At 41.4% G+C, this 18,705-nt stretch overlaps 1 protein-coding gene across 11 annotated transcripts in view; it reads left to right on the top strand.

Moving 5' to 3' along the window:
- The window catches only part of Ptprt (protein tyrosine phosphatase receptor type T), a 1,105,165-nt gene that overhangs the window by 955,656 nt on the left and 130,804 nt on the right, over positions 1 to 18,705 (top strand). For all 11 annotated transcript variants that reach the window (XM_028868606.2, XM_028868602.2, XM_028868605.2 and 8 more), the window contains one exon: positions 15,003 to 15,151. In XM_028868606.2, coding sequence (XP_028724439.1) covers positions 15,003 to 15,151 — 149 coding nt within the window. The remainder of the gene's footprint in view (positions 1 to 15,002; positions 15,152 to 18,705) is intronic.

Below are 18,705 nucleotides of genomic sequence, written 5' to 3'. Positions count from 1 at the left end.
TACACGCTCACCATCTCTTTGTTGTGTACTAAGTGCATTATATGTATATATGATTATTGTATTTTTGCTTTATGTATACTTCTATTTTAAAGATTTTTATTTTTATTTATTTATTTATATGTGTGTCTGTACACACACACACACACACACACACACACACACACACACACACACCCTGGAAGGCCAGGAAAGGGTGACAGACAGATTCTCTGGAGATGGTTTGCAGGTGGCAGTGAGCTATCTGATATGGGTGCTGCAAACCAAACCTGGGTCTTCTGCAAGTGCGTCAAGTGCTCTTCCCTGCTGAGCCGTCTCTCCAGCCCCATCAGGTCTACTATTACTTTGTAATTTACAAGTGATTTTTACATAGGTATTTTGTGGAATCTTTATGTTAACCCAAAAAGAAAGTTCTATTTCAAATTTAAGGAAAAGAAGGCTTACAAAACTGACCGGGGACAAGGGCTATCGCAGAAAGAGAACAAAGAGATGCCATTGCTGGTGTCATGATCTTAGGATGCACTGTGAGATGCATGTGCCAAAGATTCTGAAAGAGACTACTCTACATGGCAGGAAAGCTAACAAAAAACACAGCCTCTACCCCACCGAGCCATTTAGACGCCAGAGTCCAACACGCAATGAATATGGTTCAAAGTTGTGTCTGACTTGAAAGTGTGTAACCATATCCATATATTCAGACTATAACTGCAAAATGTATAGACAAACAGAAACCCTATAACTAATATTTTATCCATTTAAATACATTCTCCGTATAAATGAGACAAGAAATAAAACAGAGAAGTCACTCATCTTCTTATAATTGGTATGAAATTTATAATCCACTTTGGCAAAATAAGGACAGAGATTAAGAGAGCAGAGGGTAGAGATTATTTTGTGACTGTTTTATAAATAGGCCTGTTGAGTCTAACTTTTAAATGAAATCTCTTAACACATTTTTGTTTATAATGTCCTATAAAAGGGCTGTGCTGTTGAGAGATTTTATTCAAATTCACCTGTAACAAACACAGAAGTAACTAGCTATCGAGTGATCAAATGATGAACTTATTTAATATAATATGTCCCAGGTGATCTTTTCCAGGCAGTTGAGGCTTGATGATATTTTTCTTCCTTCCTTTAAAATAAATACATGATGGTGATTGCACCTGTTAAAAAAAATATTTGCTAGCTCTTGGCTGGGGTTACACTGAATCTTCATGGACTATGTAAACATTCTTTATGACATCAAGTCTTCTGGCCAGGAAATGCTATATGCCTCTTCACTTGGGTGGACCTTCCTTGCTTCTCTTTTAGAAGAAAATGGGTGTATGAACTACACTGCAAAGAGCAGTAGACTGGGTGGTCACAAGAGAACTTAAATGTATCTCAACCTTGTCTTGAACTCACTCACTGTATACTGAGCCTGGTCTTGAATGCACTGTGTAGTCAGCCTGGGCTTGAACTCACCATGTAGGCAGACTGGTCTTGAACTCTTTAATCTCCTGCTTCAGCTTCTTGGGTGCTAGGACTGCAGATTATGCTAACATGCTTTGCTTCTTGTTTTTGTTTTATTGTTAATCACCTTTTTCATAGTTTTTGATGTGTAGTCCTTTGTGGGATCTGAGGATATGTGCTTGAATGTCTCCTTCTTTCCATGCCATTACAAATGGCACTGATGCTTTAAAATCCCTGTTCGCGTTGCTCATTGCTAATATATAGGCATGAAACTGATTTCCATATTTTGAAAAACAATTAATTATTCCAATCAATTTAACCCTGAAAAGACAAGTAAAAACAAGTCTTAAATGGAAAAATAACTTGCTTCCCATACAAAGTAATTTTGCATGAAAGATTGGTTGGCAAACCCAAGCCAGATGTTTATCAGTGTGCCCAGGATGTGCCCAAATTAAGTTCCCACATTTATGCCTACTCACTGGCTGTATTGGCCTGCAAGCCAGGCCCCATTCGGTGAGCAGTGGTTGTAGCAATTACAACTTAGTGGTGGTTAAGATGTCAAGCTTTGGTCTCTACAGACCTGGCTTTGAATCATGATCCCACCATGGACTAGACTTGTGCTCTTAGTAATCCCTTATCTTCCCCAATCTTCATTTTTCTCCAGTATAGGCTGTGATCAGAGCCTAGGGCCTGGCACCCAGTAATAGCTCAAGAGGCCCTGTTCTTATTTACTTAAAAGAAGAAAGATGGTAGGGAAATCCAGTGATCTGTCTAATGCTGATGAACTAACAATGGGGCAGACTAACAGGGAGGTGGTAAACCTCCCTATTTGGGATAGCAGAAGGTAGCCCAAGAGAGGCTCCAGGAGTGTTGGGGTATTATAATCCTCTATCCTTGACCCTAGAGGCAGGACCAGCTGACAGGTTTCTTCAGTTCCCTACATATCTGACCCAGAGACACAAAGAGCTTGGAAGCAGTATGCAGAAATAGGTTTTTTTTTTTTTCTTTAAAAACCAAGTGCAGACCAGCCTTATCTTTCCATCAACTGCAGTTTATGATTGCACATTAAACTCAATTGCTTTCTCTGGAGGCTGGTGCTGGGACCCATCATCTCTAGCCCAGTGCCATCCATTCTTGCTTTCCCCAGGAGTGCAGACAGACAAGCCGCCTTCTTGGTGTACACTAATTAATTTATCTCATGCTTGTGATTTTACGGCGCTTAAGTGCTGGAGCATTTCTGTTTATTCTTCTCCCTGCAAAGCACCTCACAACGCATAAAGACCATGAATCTCCATTGCAAACCGCCGTCTGTCTTGGACTGGAGAACAGCCTGCCGGCTGCCTGATGTCTTGCTGGCACTGTCTCTTACAGCCAAAGTAACACATCCATTAATTTACCCTTAATGACATTTTGACATACCAATCAGTTCATCAGATGTTCCTTTTGCAAGGCTTCTCCTGAACGGCAGGGCCAGGGTGCCAGGCCATTCTTGATGCATAATGCATGAGACCAGCATGCTGCTCAATGCCTTTAACAGACAGGCATGTCTGCCACCCTCAGACTGCGTGTTCCTAATGGCCCCTACTCCCTGAGTGATCTACACCCATGCTCTCAGAGCTGTTGGTTTGTGTACTGTGGCTTGGTTGTGCTTCGGGAAAGCTGGACAGAGAAATGAGAGGGTCCTGTGTTCAAAGACATACTTGTGATAATGCTGTTTGAGGGAAATAAGGTCAGTATCTCTTTGCCACATTCAGTGGGCTCAGAGAAGCTTGAGTTTCAGAATCCAAGTTCATCTGTGGCAGTCCTAACATCCTGCATTTCATTAGTATCCCGCTACTGCTTAGAAATTTTAAAAAAATCACAAAGATACTATGATAATAATGAATATCAAAAGGGAATGGAAAATTATCCTTCATGTCTTCACTCTACCTTTAGCCATCCACCCATAGATATACTACCTCGTGGTTGTAATCACAATGTAGGCACAGTTTTATTTTTTGGTATTTTAACTTAATGTAATCCAGTTAGCATTTTCCCATGTTGTTACATAGTTTTCATCTTTAATGGCACTCCATCATTTTAATAGTTGCATAATATTCCATCCAGGGGATGTATTATAATTTACTGAGCCGCTTCCCTATTGTTAGACATTTACGAGGCTGTAACTGATTGTGTGCTATTAAATCGAAGCGCCAGAGGAGGTGAAGGAGACAGCAGGCTCTGCAGACTGAAGAACTGGGCTCCAAACCCACCTGTTCCCTTTACCTATTTTATGAGTTTAGCATTAGCCCTCCTGGGCTCAGGATTTCTCATCAATAAAACAAAAAGAAATAACCACCACTTTGTGGTGGTGTTATGAAACTTCAAGATGTTTCCAAGGTACCAGCCACACAGTAGAGTGTATGAAAAATTAAAGTATTCCATTTAAACATATGTACTACAGATAGGAAAAACTCTTCTGACCCCTAGAATATTTGGCAATGCTTAACAGATCTTTTCTTTTTGTAAACAGGGTTTCACAGTGTAGTATATACTGGCTTTCAATTGGGAAGTCTCCTGCCTTAGTCTCCCAAGTGCTGGGATTATAAGTGTGTGCCAGCATGTCCAGCCAGAGACATTTTTCTTATGTTATACCAGGGAGTAACAGAGCCCCTGGCTACTAGAAGGTTGAGATCAAGGATGCTAATAAATATCATGTATTATCTAAAATATCAACAGCACCACAATTGATGGAATTAGTGCATATAGGAACCAGTGCTCCAATATCATCTCATGGTATACGTTATGTCCTTTGTTTTCATTATTCTTTTATTTCCTCGGAATAAATTCTCAAGAAAATGGAATATCTGAATTAAAAAGTATATGATCCTAAGTCCAATGGCAGTGGGAGTGTCTAAGTGTGGTTCTAGGTGCTAACAGAGAAAGGACGGCAGATAAATGCCATGTGCTCCTCTCTAGAGCAAGGGATGATATGCTGTAGAGGAGTACTTCTCAAAGGACAGAGCCCAGCATCTCCTGGGAACTTGGAAATGTATAGTGTTTTAGCTTTACCCTAGACTTACAAACTTTAAAACTCTGAGAATGGAGCCCAACCCTCTCAGTTTCAGCCAACAGTATAGGTATTGTGGTGCATGTACAAGCTGGAGAATCCTTGCCATTCACTTCTGCAGAATAAAGCCTATTTCTACAACAATTGGTTAAGTGCAGCCACTTTGTAGAGAATAGTGTTGAATCAAATTATGGTGAAGTTCAGATATGGAAGTTTCATTCATTCATTCAACATAATGAAAGCACTTAAATACTGTGCCAAGTGCTGAACTAGGTGCTGAATACACAAACACAAATAGGAAGATTAATGTGTGTTGTGTGTCTCCTATATAATGAACTGTGCTTCTGGAAGGGGCTGTCTGCAGAGGTCATAGGTTCTTGTTGCTGACATTGCACAGTAAGGGATCGAGTATCTTCTTACTCAATTTTACAAGGGGCCTCGAGGTAGGTTGGGAGGGACCTGGGGACCTTTCCAGCCCAGATAATCCAAGATCTTATAACTCGTGTAACCAAAAATGGACTTCTGAACACCAGTGGGAGGACAGCATCTGCCCTGACATCTACTTCGGCTTGTTTTCTTGTAAGAAAGGTTTGCATGGAGGAGGAGAGCTGATAGATGAAGACAGAAAAGGTAGTTTCCCTGGAGTGCACCTGTCAGGGAGCAGATACAAACAAAACTCAGAATATGCCAAAGGGAGAGATACTCCATGCTTGGGAGCAGATGATGGTGAGGATGGTGATAGTGATAATTTGTATTTGTGAACATGTAGGTGCATGTGTATGAGGTTGTATGTACATGCATGTGGAGGACAGAAGACTTGTTATTCCCCAGGTGCCATCCACTTTAGATATTTAATTGTTTAATTTTTTGAGATTATAATATAATTACACTATTTCTCCCTTTCCTGGTCTCTCATTGGCCTGGTATTCACCTAGTAGGCTAGACTGGTTAGTCAAAACATACCAGATTTCTCTCTGTCTCTGCCTGCCAGCACTGAGGTTAAAAGCATGGGCCACTCTGCTGGCTTTCTCTTATTAACTGGGTTCAGGAGGATTGAACATCAGTCTTCCTGCTTGCAAAGCAAGCACCTTATCAACTGAACTATCACCTCAGCCAACAGTGACTATTTTTAATCAGTACAGTCATTCCGTAGGTTAAAATACATCTGATTATCCTACAGATGAAGAAACTAAGTCTCATTACCTCGTGAAGATTGAGACCTTATCATGATTGCACAGATAGTTACAACCTAGGCAGTCCAGGGCTAAGGCCAATAGTGTTTCCATAGCACTAACATTGGAAGGGCTGCCTCCCCAGCCTGGGACTTTCAGAGTTTGGTAGCTTGAAAACATTCAGGGTAACACCCATCATCTGAACCATGGATTCTGTTCTCACTTTCCTATCAAGTGTCCCTTCCCTTCTCATTGCTTATTATTCAACAAACATCTTATATAAAGCTCACTTGGCAGGTAACAAATCCAGGTGTAAGTACTTTCAAATTCATTATCACAGTATCTACCCTGAAGCACTAAGACAATTCACAATCTTTGACACTAGCTGACAGATGAGGAGACTGACTTATAGAGGAGCAAGAAACTACCCAAGACTACAGAACCAGTAAATGATAGACTATGGCTTGAGTCTCAGCAGTCTGGCTTGAGAGTCCATACTGCTCCCACTAGATGCTATTGCAGGGTTCTGGGACAGTGTGTCCATATGCACATATGGAAACGGCCCTTATATATGTTATATGCTCTCTGCCATACTGGATCTGTGCCAGCTCAGGAGCACGTCCAGTGGGGTCTAACTGCACTAACTGCAAAGAAAAGCCTGTTTCAAGTGTGAGAAAAGGGAGGCAGACATAGTCAGGAGAAAGAAGGAGCAATAGACCAGCAGAAGCACAGAGAGCAAGGCAGCAGAGGGATGGCGGTTGGTAGGTGGTGGCCATGGTCCCTTGGGCATTTAACTCATAATAAGATCTGCTGTTGCTGTTGCTGTGTAACTTTGCCAACCTTGGGAAAGCAGAGAAGCTCCCATACAAGGGGAGGGGAAGGCCCCACCATCTCAGAATAGAAACCTAACAGAGGCAGTGGGTCGATGGGATGCTGAGTGACTGAATGTGCACGCTCCACAGATAAGCACATGTGCAGGAGTTTGTTTGCCTGGGAGGAAGGGAACCAGAGGAGAAAGTGGTATGTTTTGATTGAGCATGGCATAATGCAAAAATCAGAGAGAGCATCCAGAAACTTGACTGCCTGGGTTTGAATCTCTGCTCTGCCTCTGGAAAGTTTGGGCATTTTTATGCAGATCATTTCAAGTCTCTCTGCCCTGCTCCTTCATCTGTGAAGTGGTAGCAGTGCGGCTGCTAACCGCATGGTTATTAGAACGAAAGCCCCTGATACACTGTACCTACAATCCGTCAATAGTGCCCGGAGCAAAGGAAGTGCAATACCAATGTTTATTAAATGAATGTGCATTATATATCCTATTACAGTTACATTAATTTCTTAGGGCTGCTGTAACAAAGTACCACATGCTGGGTGCCTTAAAACAACTAGAATTTCACTTCTGGGCTTGGGGGATGGCTCACCTAATCAAGTTTCTACTGTGCAAGCATAAGGCCCTGAGTTTGATCCCCAGAACCCACATGAAAAAGGGGGGACATGGTTATATGCGCTTTGTACTCTTAGCATTGCAAAGGTGGAGACAGGTGACTCCCTGAGACCTATTGGCCAGCCAGCTTAGCATACTCAGCAAGCTCCAGGCCACTGAGGCACCCTGCCTCAAAAACGCCAAGGCAGTAGGTAGATCTCTGTGAGTTTGAGACCAGCCTGGTCTACAGAGGGAAATCCAGGACAGGCACCAAAACTACACAGAGAAACCCTGTCTCAAAAAAAAAAAAAAAAACAGAAACAAAAACAAACAAACAAACAAACAAAAAAACACTGAGGCAGATGGTTGGTGAGAAAGAACACACATAAAAATGGAACAAAATGAAATACCACTTCATGATGGCTATTGATCTTTGGTGTTCCTCAGTTGGAAGCTAGATCACTACGGCCTTTGTCCTTGCTGTCACGTGGTCCAGGGAGCTTCCTCACACAGCTAGTCTGATAAGCAACTGGGCTTTGATGCCAGGCTGTCTGCCCCCATCATCTGTATGTTAACTATTTTACCATCGCCAACCGGATACAGGAGAAAACGTTTTAATAACCTAAAAGCCCTGCACACACTCATGTTCTCAGTTCATACTGTTGACTCTGATTTGATGGAGCTCAGCCTCTACCTCAGTTGCAAGAATTCTGAGTTAGTGGAGTTTGGGTTAATGAGGGGTTTTTGTTTTTGTTTGTTTCTTTGTTTGTTCTTGCTGCATTTGTAAGAGACTGGAACAGTATGTAACATTGTCTAAATCTGCATTTAAAATTTTTATTTGTATTTTCACAATTTCATATACAACATACTTTGAACATATATAACATACTTTGCCCTTATCCCCAACACCACCATTACCCTCTCTTATCTCCTATCTCCTCTCCCTCCTGCCAGACCACTGCTTCTTCCCATTAAGTCCCCCACCCCATCCCTTGCACTTCCATGGACTTTAAAAAAGTCTTCTGTGCCCTGTTACTGTTAATTAGCCTGGCTCGACATGGGTAGGGGATTATTTACTTGAGGAAGAACAATTTACCAGTGTTTAGACCACTGAGGAATATGACCTTCTTGCTTCCAGTATTTATTAACTGCCTCTGAGAGGAATAGGGACTCATGAGCTCTACCCCTCCCAAGCTGGAGTGTTGAGGTCATGTGCAGGTAACCACTGTTACTGTGTGTTCATGAGTGTAGCAGCTCTGTCATGTTCAGAAGATAGCATTCCACAACATTCTCCCTATCTTCTGGCTCTTCCATTCTTTCTTCCCCTCTTCAGTGATGTTCTCTAAGCCTCAGAGAGGGCAAAATGGATGTCTTATTTAGGGATGAACACTCAGCAGTTATTTGTTCTCATCGATTTCATCAGTTATGTGCCCATTAAACAGACACTTTTCTGACCAAGGCTAGAAGAAGCACTAATCTATGTATATAAACACAAGTTTTAGGGGGCAATTTGACACCTTGTCCACTTAGCAAATCAACAATAGTATGTTCACCCTATGGCTTATGACCTCCTTCTCATGGGCTTGTGACCAGGTTTACAGTGCCAGGCATGAATTACCTCCTTGGAGCAAACCTCAAATCTAACCAAAAAGCTCTCCTCTAGCCCTCCATCAGTCATCACTGTGCCACCAGTGGACACATATTTCCTGGTAGGTGAGTATTGCAGCTCATAGGGCTCACAGCTGGGTGAAACTTTTGATAGCTTTTATCCACTTGCAGCTGGCTTTTCCTTCCGGCATTATATGAAAGCTAACCAGTGGGAAAGAAACTTAAAGCTCACTTACAGCTTGATTTCTCAATGTCCTGCAATCAAAATGTGTGGTTTCCTCCCCAGCATATGGTTTGTCTTTTCATTTGCATGTCTAATCCCATTCCTAGAAGACAAATATAAGAATGTTGGACCAGATGTCTGAGTTTTCAGGTAAAAAGCAGGGACTAGGTCCTATGGCTCCTACCTATGTATTGTGTGCCTTAACTAAGAACACTCTATCCAGGCCTTAGTAAGAGGAAGTCTCTCTGTGAAATGGGAGAATAGTAGGGTTCTCTTCCTGTTATGATGGGCAATTGTAGAGAGTCAGTCATGTGCCCTGTACACTGTGGCTGTAAAGTATGTGAACGATGCTTACTTTTAATTGGTGTGTAGCCTTCCTTTTTCATCTTTCTTTTATTTCTTTATTTTTTTTTCTGCCTTTGATGGGCTAAGATACCATTGAGCTTCAAGGTTTAAGTCTCTGTGAGTCACCAAGATAGTCTACCTAGAGATGCTAATGAAGGGTGGGCCAGAGGCTAAGCCCTCTGGGAAGGAAAAAAGTGCCGGTCAATGTCTATGCAGGAGAGTATCCATGGCTGGTCAGTGTCTGCCCAGGAGAATATACATGACTGTTCAGTGTCTGCCCAGGAGAATATACATGACTGTTCAGTGTCTGCCCAGGAGAATATACATGACTGTTCAGTGTCTGCCCAGGAGAATATACATGACTATTCAGTGTCTGCCCAGGAGAATCCCAGGAGAATATACATGACTGTTCAGTGTCTGCCCAGGAGAGTATCCATGGCTGGTCAGTGTCTGCCCAGGAGAATATACATGACTGTTCAGTGTCTGCCCAGGAGAATGTATATAGTTGTTCATATCCAGGAAAAATCCTTAGATGAAACTTTCAAGATTTCTAATAATAAGTTGGACCATCCTATTCCAAGACAAAACAAAACTGAGGGATTTTGTGAATGTGAATGCTGGAATCCCTCACTGCATCTAGTGCAAAGAAGTTTCCAGTCTGTACTTAAACTCTTCTAGCTGGGAGGCTCCTCACAGTGCAAGCCTGAAATGGAAAGGGTTCCTGTTTGTTTCGTTTAGCTTTGTTTTCATCAGGATATCAGGATGGCCTGTCTTGCAGCCACAGGTATAAAGTAAGTGCACATTAACTGCTTGTCCAACAAACTCATGAGCAAAAGAGAAGAAAATAATTTTAGGAAGGAAATGAAGAAGTCTACAGAGGAGAGAGAGCTTTTTAAGGCCTTCTAAGGTTCAGATTACTGTCCTGAAACATTCTCCAGCTCAAGAAATGACCTGCAGAGGAATCCACAGGCCTCTCTGTGTGCTCTCTTTTCTTCAGCTTTTGTTACCCCCTGCTGGTGAAATCCTGTGACCCAATTGACAAGAACTGCAAAACTAACAGAGAAATACTTGCAAGTTCAGAAAAGTCATAAGTACTCCAGTGTTAAAGGCCCTAAAGGACCACCCCCTGAATCATATAGCTATTTTATGATGTTTGGCTGTTTTGTTTTTAATGTTCTGTGGCTTGGGATACTCTGTGGGATCTAGAGCTTTTTTTTTTTAAAAAAAAAAAAGGACTTCTGCAAACATTCCACTAATTCTGCAAATATTCCAAGAATGAAATGCTGAGTTATCTACCCAAACATCCCAAGGAACACATATTCCAAGGCCCACACTGATGTCATGTAGGGTGTTCCTTCTCTTCGGTCGCACTTATCTACTTTTGAAGTAGTTATAATTTATACTCAGAGCAAGATAACAATCTTTTTTACACAATCCAAATCATAGACTTTTAAATATAAATTTGTGCAACAAATTTATTGAGCGTGGGCTATGTGCCAGATACTCAGCAAGCAACTGGAGTAGGTACAAGGAGTCAAAAGCCCTTCTCCCAAGAGGTGCTTACCCTAGTGGGTGAGGGCTGAATGACTGTCGCGGAATGGATGAGTGCTTTAGCAGACAAGGCTTCAAAACTCTTCCTGGTCTCCTGCCAGGGTTCAAACCAAGAGTTAACTCTCTAGTAGCACCAACTATTTCTTCTTAGCATTCTCCGTCTCTGCGATTTTATATTTCTGCACTTACCTATTTAGTGCTTGTCTTTGTCGTTTGTCTCTGGGCTTGCAGAGGGTCAAGGTGAAGAAAATTCAGCTTTCTTACGTTTAGCAGAGCCTGATACATGTATGTGCTCAAATATTTGTTCAAAGGATGAGTCAGCCTGAGAGGAGAAAATTACAGTTCTGTTAGCGGAGCAGCAAGAAGCCCCAGAGGAGGTCTGACATTGGAATGACTTTCAACTTTGAAAGATGAAGAAAGGTGCCTAGTGGAGAATAAGAACACATCAAGGCCATGAGTATTGAACATCGTGGGGTTGGGGACATAGTTGCTGTTTACTAGAAAGTATGAATGAGAGGCTAAGCTGAGGCTAGACCATAATTTGAAGGTCTTGGGTACTTTCAGATTTGGGTTTTCTCCAGAGGGAGAAAAATAAAATGGGAGAGATAAGTTAAATTCTGTGATAATGGCAAGAAATATCCAATTTTTCCTGTGAGTAGGGTTGTTTTAATTCTTAAATTTTGAATTCCCGCTGTGAGTTTGTGTTTTCTTTTCTTTTGTGCCTGCTCCATTTCCACCTTTAGGGGTGTGTTTACCTATTGCCAAAACACTCACATAGGACCCCCATCACCAAAGTTTCAGCTGTGGGCTCATACCCAGGACACTACTATGGTTTGGAGGAGCCCCACCCCTCCCACAAAGGACTATGTATTAAGGGCTGGGGCCCAGAGTGCAGTGTTGTAGGTGCTTTGAAACTGTAAGTCTTAGTGGAAGGTCCTTAAGTGACTGGGAGGACTTTTCAGACCTCAGCCAATCTAAATCATTTTGTTTCCCGACTCCCATCTTGAGCTGCTTGCTCATATAAAATGTGCACCCCTTGCTAGAGAAAAACAAAAAGCAGAAGGATCAGCAAGCCAATGACTCATAAGCAACCTTTTCTCTTTAGAAGTTTATTGTCTCAGGTATTTTTTATGTAAACCTGGCTAACATAGATATATAGCTGAGGGTTACAGCTTAGTTTTTAAAATTTTAAATACCTTCATGTTTTGGAGAGGCTCAATTTTTCTTCTCATTTGTATGTATGTATGTATGTATGTAGGTAGGTAGGTAGGTAGGTAGGTGTGTGTGTGTGTGTGTGTGTGTGTGTGTGTGTGTGTGTGTATGCATGTATGCACGTTTTTGGTTCTACCCAAACATTTCTATAAAATTTCATTTTTCTAAGAAGCAGTGAGATCTCTTCTGGTTATTATTATTGCTTTGGAAGCCAGTGATTTGTGTTAAAGACAACTCTCTCTGTATTATTTACCCTGAATGGAATGAGATTGGCTGGAAGTTCTGCCTCCAAGGAAATAGCCGAGCTCTGATTCACACTCATTTGTAGTTTTCAAGTTAATTCTCTTATCAGATTTCCTTTTATTTCCTGCTGGGGCAATGTGAGGGAGTTTGGATGGAGGCAAAATATCTGGTGTATATCCTTCCAAATTTATGATGAAGAAGGTCACATATACATTTTTAAACAGACTCCTTTTTGATAATGAATGAAGAATAAAATTTTGAAATACCATCAGCTACAAGATTTTCCTTTTTGTTGGTGTTCTCTTTGCCTGTTGATTGCCTAATGGTGGTGAGAGAGGGCCAGGCTGAGCCAGGCTGGAGTTCTTGTCTTTCCTTTTACCACCTGGAGTAGTTTTGCTTGTAGAACGCTCTGCCTGTGGCCTGACCAAAAAAAGAAAAAAAATAGTGTTTCTTTTCTTGAGTGCAATTCCTTCCCTGGGCTAATTTTTAAGAATAAATAAATGACAAATTCCACTTTAGGCTACATTGATCTTCAAATTATGGCCAAATGAGAACCATAAAAGCTATTCTCTTCTCTATCCAGATTCACCCTGTCCTCTTCTCTGCCATGCTTTCTACTGCTGGGCTGTGCTCTGCAGGGATTCCATCAGAAGGTGCTTTGACACCTGTAGCTATTAGTTAGATTCTGTTAATGAGGACTGCTATAGAAAGTCAGAAGCTGGGGCAAGTGGAGTCAAGGTATTATGGCCCAAGATTTCCTCTCTGTGTTCTCATCTAGGATAGAGCAGACCCTTCAAGAGAAAAGTTCTGCCCACCTGGCCTTCTCTTTTCAACTCTTTCCTTCAGGGTTCTGAATATGGCTTCCTGTGCTTGTCCCTGTGGGCTCCTCTTCAGGAAACAGGGTAGCTTGTCTCTATGTTATATCATCTTGCTGCCCCTATGACCATTTTCAATAGTCCTTTTATAAATAAAGACTTCTCAAAGTATCTTCACTTAAAGGTACCATCATCTGCCATCCTATGTAGTCTACACCTACACATTAGACCCATGTTCTTAGGAGGAGGCTGTCAATTGGGAGTTGGATCTGGATAAACTCTTCTAACATACTTCTCCATCCAGATTTATCCTTTCCTTTAGCTCTTCTTGTGCAGGGAGATGATTAACTCTTGAAATGACCTATCTGTGATTGGGAACACTGTTCCTATGTTACATTTAATTTCTCCTCTTTGGGATGCAAGTTCTTTCTGCAGGGAAACAAGAATAAGAAAGACTAATGGTCAAGCCAGGTTCTGTGAAGACTCCAGCAGTAGACTCAGAGATGTTTATCCTTAAAATACATATTTAGCCCATAGATTTTCATCTGTTAGGAACATTATGACTATATTTAGATGTATGTGTAAACCCATAGGGACCATATTCAAGAAGGTCATAATATCTTTATCACTTATGAAATACCTATGCTCCATCAGTTGAAAATTAAGTGAAATAGATTTTTAAATCCATAAAAGAAGAAGCCTTTGACCTTTTCATTCCCCAGTGAGAAATCAAAGTCACTGTCACTCGATATAATTCAAAGACAGAATTCCACTGTGGGACTGCTGGAAGGGTGTTGAAACATTGGAATATGGTTGGTTGGGTCAGCAAAGATTTAATAGCAGCATCCATGTGGTTGCTGTCCTCTAAATGCCAAGTAGTGTGCACTGTGTATTGTATGTGCTACCTCATTTAACCCTTATGACTATATGAGGCCAGTCCTGTTATTGGGTGCAACATGTAGAAGATTTCAGGATAGACAGAGATCAATAAACCTGCCCCAGGCAGGCAGCAGAGGTAAGCTATGAACTCATGTCTGCCTAGAGCCAAAGTGGGTGTAGCCTCAATGGTTGGTGTCAGGACAACAAGGGGACCTTCGCAGCTATCTATTGGTCCTGAATCTAGGCCTCTGGGTGCTGTCTTACATCTTCAGGTGATTCAGATTTACAACAAACTTTAAGAAATGCTCCTCTACACTATTGTTATTAAAAATGCCTCTCTGGTTCTCTGGGACTGTTGCTTCTGTAGGAGTGTCTATGAGTCAAGTCCAGCTTCGGCTTTTCTTTCTTTGAGTTAATTAACTAACCTTTACCCTCACCAACCACCAACCCTCACTTCAGTCTACTGCTGTGTGATAGATTCATTCATTAGTCAATCTCTGAGGAAGGCTGGACTGTGTCTCTTATGAAATATCTAAACCCTATCAGTTAAAATTCAAGTAAAACAGACCTCTAAGTCCATAAAAGAAGCCTCTGACCTTTTAGTTCTCTAGGGAGGAATAAAAATCTCTGTCGCTTGGTATAATTTATAGAGATATAGAATTCCACATTGGGACTATTGGGGAGGGTGTTTAGAGGCATGAAAACAGAGGGTCCAGCCTGACTTCTCCTCCCTCCAAAGAGAAAGTAGGGGAAGAATCACAGAGCCTCATTGATTTCTCATTATAAGCTCAAATATATAACATGCTCATTGGTACAGATAAAACAACTACTAAATGAAAATGATCTCTAGTTTCAGGAAGGCTTGTGTTTACTTGACCCTGAACATTGGAGAGCCTGCCTTGCCTCTGCTTCTGTTGGATGACCTAAATATGGTGTTGAGAATGGGGGATGGGGAAAGAGACTAACTTACCTTCCCAGCCCTCTAATGCAACTAGAACCATCTGACTGTGATTTTTCCCTTGCACATGTCCCAAAGGAAGCTGGCTAAGAAGCAGAAGGAGACACAGAGTGGAGCCCAGAGGGAGATGGGCCCTGTGGCCTCAGCTGACAAGCCCACCACCAAGCTCAGCACCAACCGCAATGATGAAGGCTTCTCCTCCAGTTCTCAGGACGTTAATGGATTCAGTAAGTCGAGTCAACTACGGTGAATAGAGTATCAGTGTCAATTTGGGTCCTTGTGCCTCTCCTGTGGATCACTCACAATGACTAAGTCCAGTGAACTGTGGGGTCAGAAGCTTTCCTGGGATATCAGAGAGGAAGGGTCTTCTCCCTGGCAAAGCTTTGGGATAGCCCAACCTGATATAAAAAAGAATATTTAAGAATATGGGACTGGGGAGTGGGCTCAGCCAATGGACATGCCACATGAGCATGAAGACCTGAGTTTGGATCCCAAAGAAAATGTTAGTCTGGGTGGCATGTGCCAGTAAGCTCAACACTGGAGAGATCGAGACAAGGGGACTCCCTGGGGCTTGCTGGACAGTCAGTGAGCTCCAAGTCCAGTGAGAGAATCTACCTCCAGAAATAAGGTAGGGAGTGATTGGGGAATTACAAGATACCAACTGCTGATGTCCAGATGCATGTACAAGCACACACATGCAAATACACGTGAATGTACACGTACCCATAAACCACATATGCAAAAAAAAGAGAGAGAAACAGAAGCTATGCCTAAGCAGATGGAATGGGAACAAGTCATCCTAAATAGAGACAGGTAGTTAAAAATAATAATAGTTACAAAGGAGGAGGAGGAGAAGGATTGTGACCTTAAGGCAAAAAGCATACTGTACTGAATTTAGTGGCTGACAATTTTCAAAACTATCTCACATTTACTGTGTAAGGCAGATGAGTCATGGAATATTTCTATCTTTGTCCCTAATATTTAAGAAACAATTTCTAAAATCCTAAAGCTCTGGGTTCCATGTACCTACTGGAAGTTGTACCTCCTGAGTCCTAAACAGTTCTATTAGGTCAAAACTATCTTCATCTTCATGGAGTTAAAAAGGCATCCTTGGCTAATATAAGTAGTTTAGATTCCATGGTTGACTCATCCAAAGAAGCACTCCAAGGCTGGGTAGTTATAAGCCTGGTTTGGTGGCCAGGTTTGAGAAAGCTGCTTTTCATTCTTATCTTTCAACAATGCTATAAGCTAGATATTTCCTGGATTTGATAATAATACAATCACTTTTCACTATATATCTTATACGTTATAGACAGAAAGGAACCACTTTAGATGTGGTCTTTCTGGGGGATGTGGAGTGATGAGAACATGAAAGAATAAAGGAAATTCTTTATATATATTTATATATTTATATCACACTATCTATGATGCAGACACTCTTGTCTCCTTTTCACCACAATGCTATGGGTTACTTAGTGTTGTGAAGCCTATTTTGTAGGGAAGAGATTTTTGTTTCAACTTCCCAGAGTCACATAGATCATCTCATGGATTTAAGACCCCTAAGCTGGAGTGCCACATAAAACTTGGAAGTTTTAGCCAGGCAGTGGTGGTGTAGGCCTTTAATCCCAGCACTCAGGAGTCAGAGACAGGCGGATCTCTGTGAGTTTGAGGCCAGCCTGGGCTACAGAGCAAGATCCAGGACAGGCACTAAAAGTACACAGAGAAACCCTGTCTTGGGGGTGAGGGGGGGAGTTGAATATGGCTTTTACAACAAAAATCTAAAAATATACTGATGATCTTATGAACAAATATTTAATTTTTGCTTCTTCTTAGACACGAGAGGCTATCTGTGATCTGCTTAGTCCTGCACACAGCCCTTTCCTGCCTTAATATAAGTGAATTACATGGATTCATGTATTTCATAAGGGTGCTGAAGGGGGAGACCGACAAAGAACTGGAAAGGCACAGAAGGGCTGGGTAGGAAATAGGCTTGGCATGTCCTTGAAGAAAGGCTGGTTCTGAGTTGCACTGAGTTGTCTCCAGCCCTTCTACTTTGAGCATTGCAAGTTTTTCTTGAAACTGGGCCTAGTGATACTGACTCATCCCAAACTTCTCCTGTATAGCCCAGCCTCGTGTGCACACTTTTCCTTGTTATAAAAGCACCTTAGAAAGACATCAGATGCTGAAAGATTGTGGTTCAAGAAGCTTGACAATCACTGTGACCCTGGAATTGTAGTCACATGGGAAAACAACCTAGGTCACACTGATTTCTTGGATTTCAAAGAGAAATATCACCACTGTTTTCACTATGGACAAAAAGTTAGACCCTCCAGATAAAAATGCTAAAGACTGGGGTGGATTCTTCACTTAAGAGAAAGAAAGGGGAAGAACATTCAGTGGAATCTGATGAGGCATTTTAAAGATCAAGGATAGTCTTCTCAAACAATTCGATGTGTGAGGTGTCCATATTTTACATTTGTATACACACGCATGCAGAAAACCATATGAACTCCTATGTCTCTGTGTATATATATATATATTTATTTTTAATGACATTCCTTTTTAAAAGACAGAAAAAACTTTCAATTGACTGGTTATATTTAGTTATTATGAAATATTGCATTTGTTTGAATCATTGAATATTTTAGGATTCTTTTTGTGCATCTAGTATCTAGGGCTGCAGCTATAAACACACTCTGGGGATTTTTTTTCTTTTTTCTTTCTTTTTTTTTTTTTTTGAATGCCCTAAAATGCATCAGGTAACTTTTAGAATGCCCTATGGAACCACTGGGATGAGATTTGAAGGGGGAAAATGTAAGTAATGCTTACACTGGAGATGTAGAAATTGTTTCTAAAATCACCCTGATGTGTGTAAAATTGAATCTATTTTCCTGACATTAGGGAAGTGGTTGTCTGGCTTCTGAATTGGCATCTTTAAGAGCAACTGAGATTATGTGCAAATTTTGAGGCAGCGTTGAGAGAGGGAGGGCAGGTGAACTGTTGTTACATTGGGTAAGATTGTAGAAGGACATGCTTTGGGCAATTATTTCATTATTGAGCATGTGGGCCCTAGTTTTATGCAAATCCTGCCTCTTCCTGCTTAGTTCTGTGTTCTAGCCTTATCTATTACCAGTGACTGCTACGTTTGGCAACATCTATTCAGTCAAGCCTCCCAATGTTGTACAGGAACAATGACCTCTGGGGCAGCAGGGTGACAGGGCTCTGTCAGATATGGACTGCTGCTGTGGAGTGCTTAGGCATTCTTTTAAAAGCAGTGCATGAAACATTTCAAGGACAAACAATGCGCATTGTTTTCCATTTAAAGAAAAGCTGGCTTTTATTAGGTAATCTGATTGTGATCTTGGCTGCCTTGAGTACTTGTAATTTTTTTCCTGTGATCTTTAGCTCACTGGGATTGTTTTCTGGGTCTTTCTTCAAGTACTAGCCTCATATATCATGCTTATATCTGCTGTTTATCTTCTGAATTTGTGTGTCTTCTCCTGGCTCATTTTCAGACAAAATAAAATGCTTCAAACAAAATCACAGTTGTATCCCTAGGATACAGGAGTTTGGCTGTTCACCTTTCTCATACTGCGTTTAGACTTCTTTGTTCGCTGGCTACCATTGACTGCACTCCCATAGAGCTAGAGTTACAGGAGACTGTGAACCACCTGATTTGGGCACTGAGAACCAAACTCGGGTCTTGAGAGGCTCAATAAGCAAGAGCCTTTAACCACTGAGACATCTCTCCAGCCTCCAGAGAAATATTTTTATTTGTGCA

Source organism: Peromyscus leucopus, chromosome 4 (genome assembly GCF_004664715.2).
Source record: "Peromyscus leucopus breed LL Stock chromosome 4, UCI_PerLeu_2.1, whole genome shotgun sequence".
In the NCBI taxonomy this organism is placed as follows: Eukaryota; Metazoa; Chordata; class Mammalia; order Rodentia; family Cricetidae; genus Peromyscus; species Peromyscus leucopus.
The sequence above is the reverse complement of the archived record's forward strand: the minus strand, read 5'-3'. Positions and strand labels throughout refer to the sequence as shown.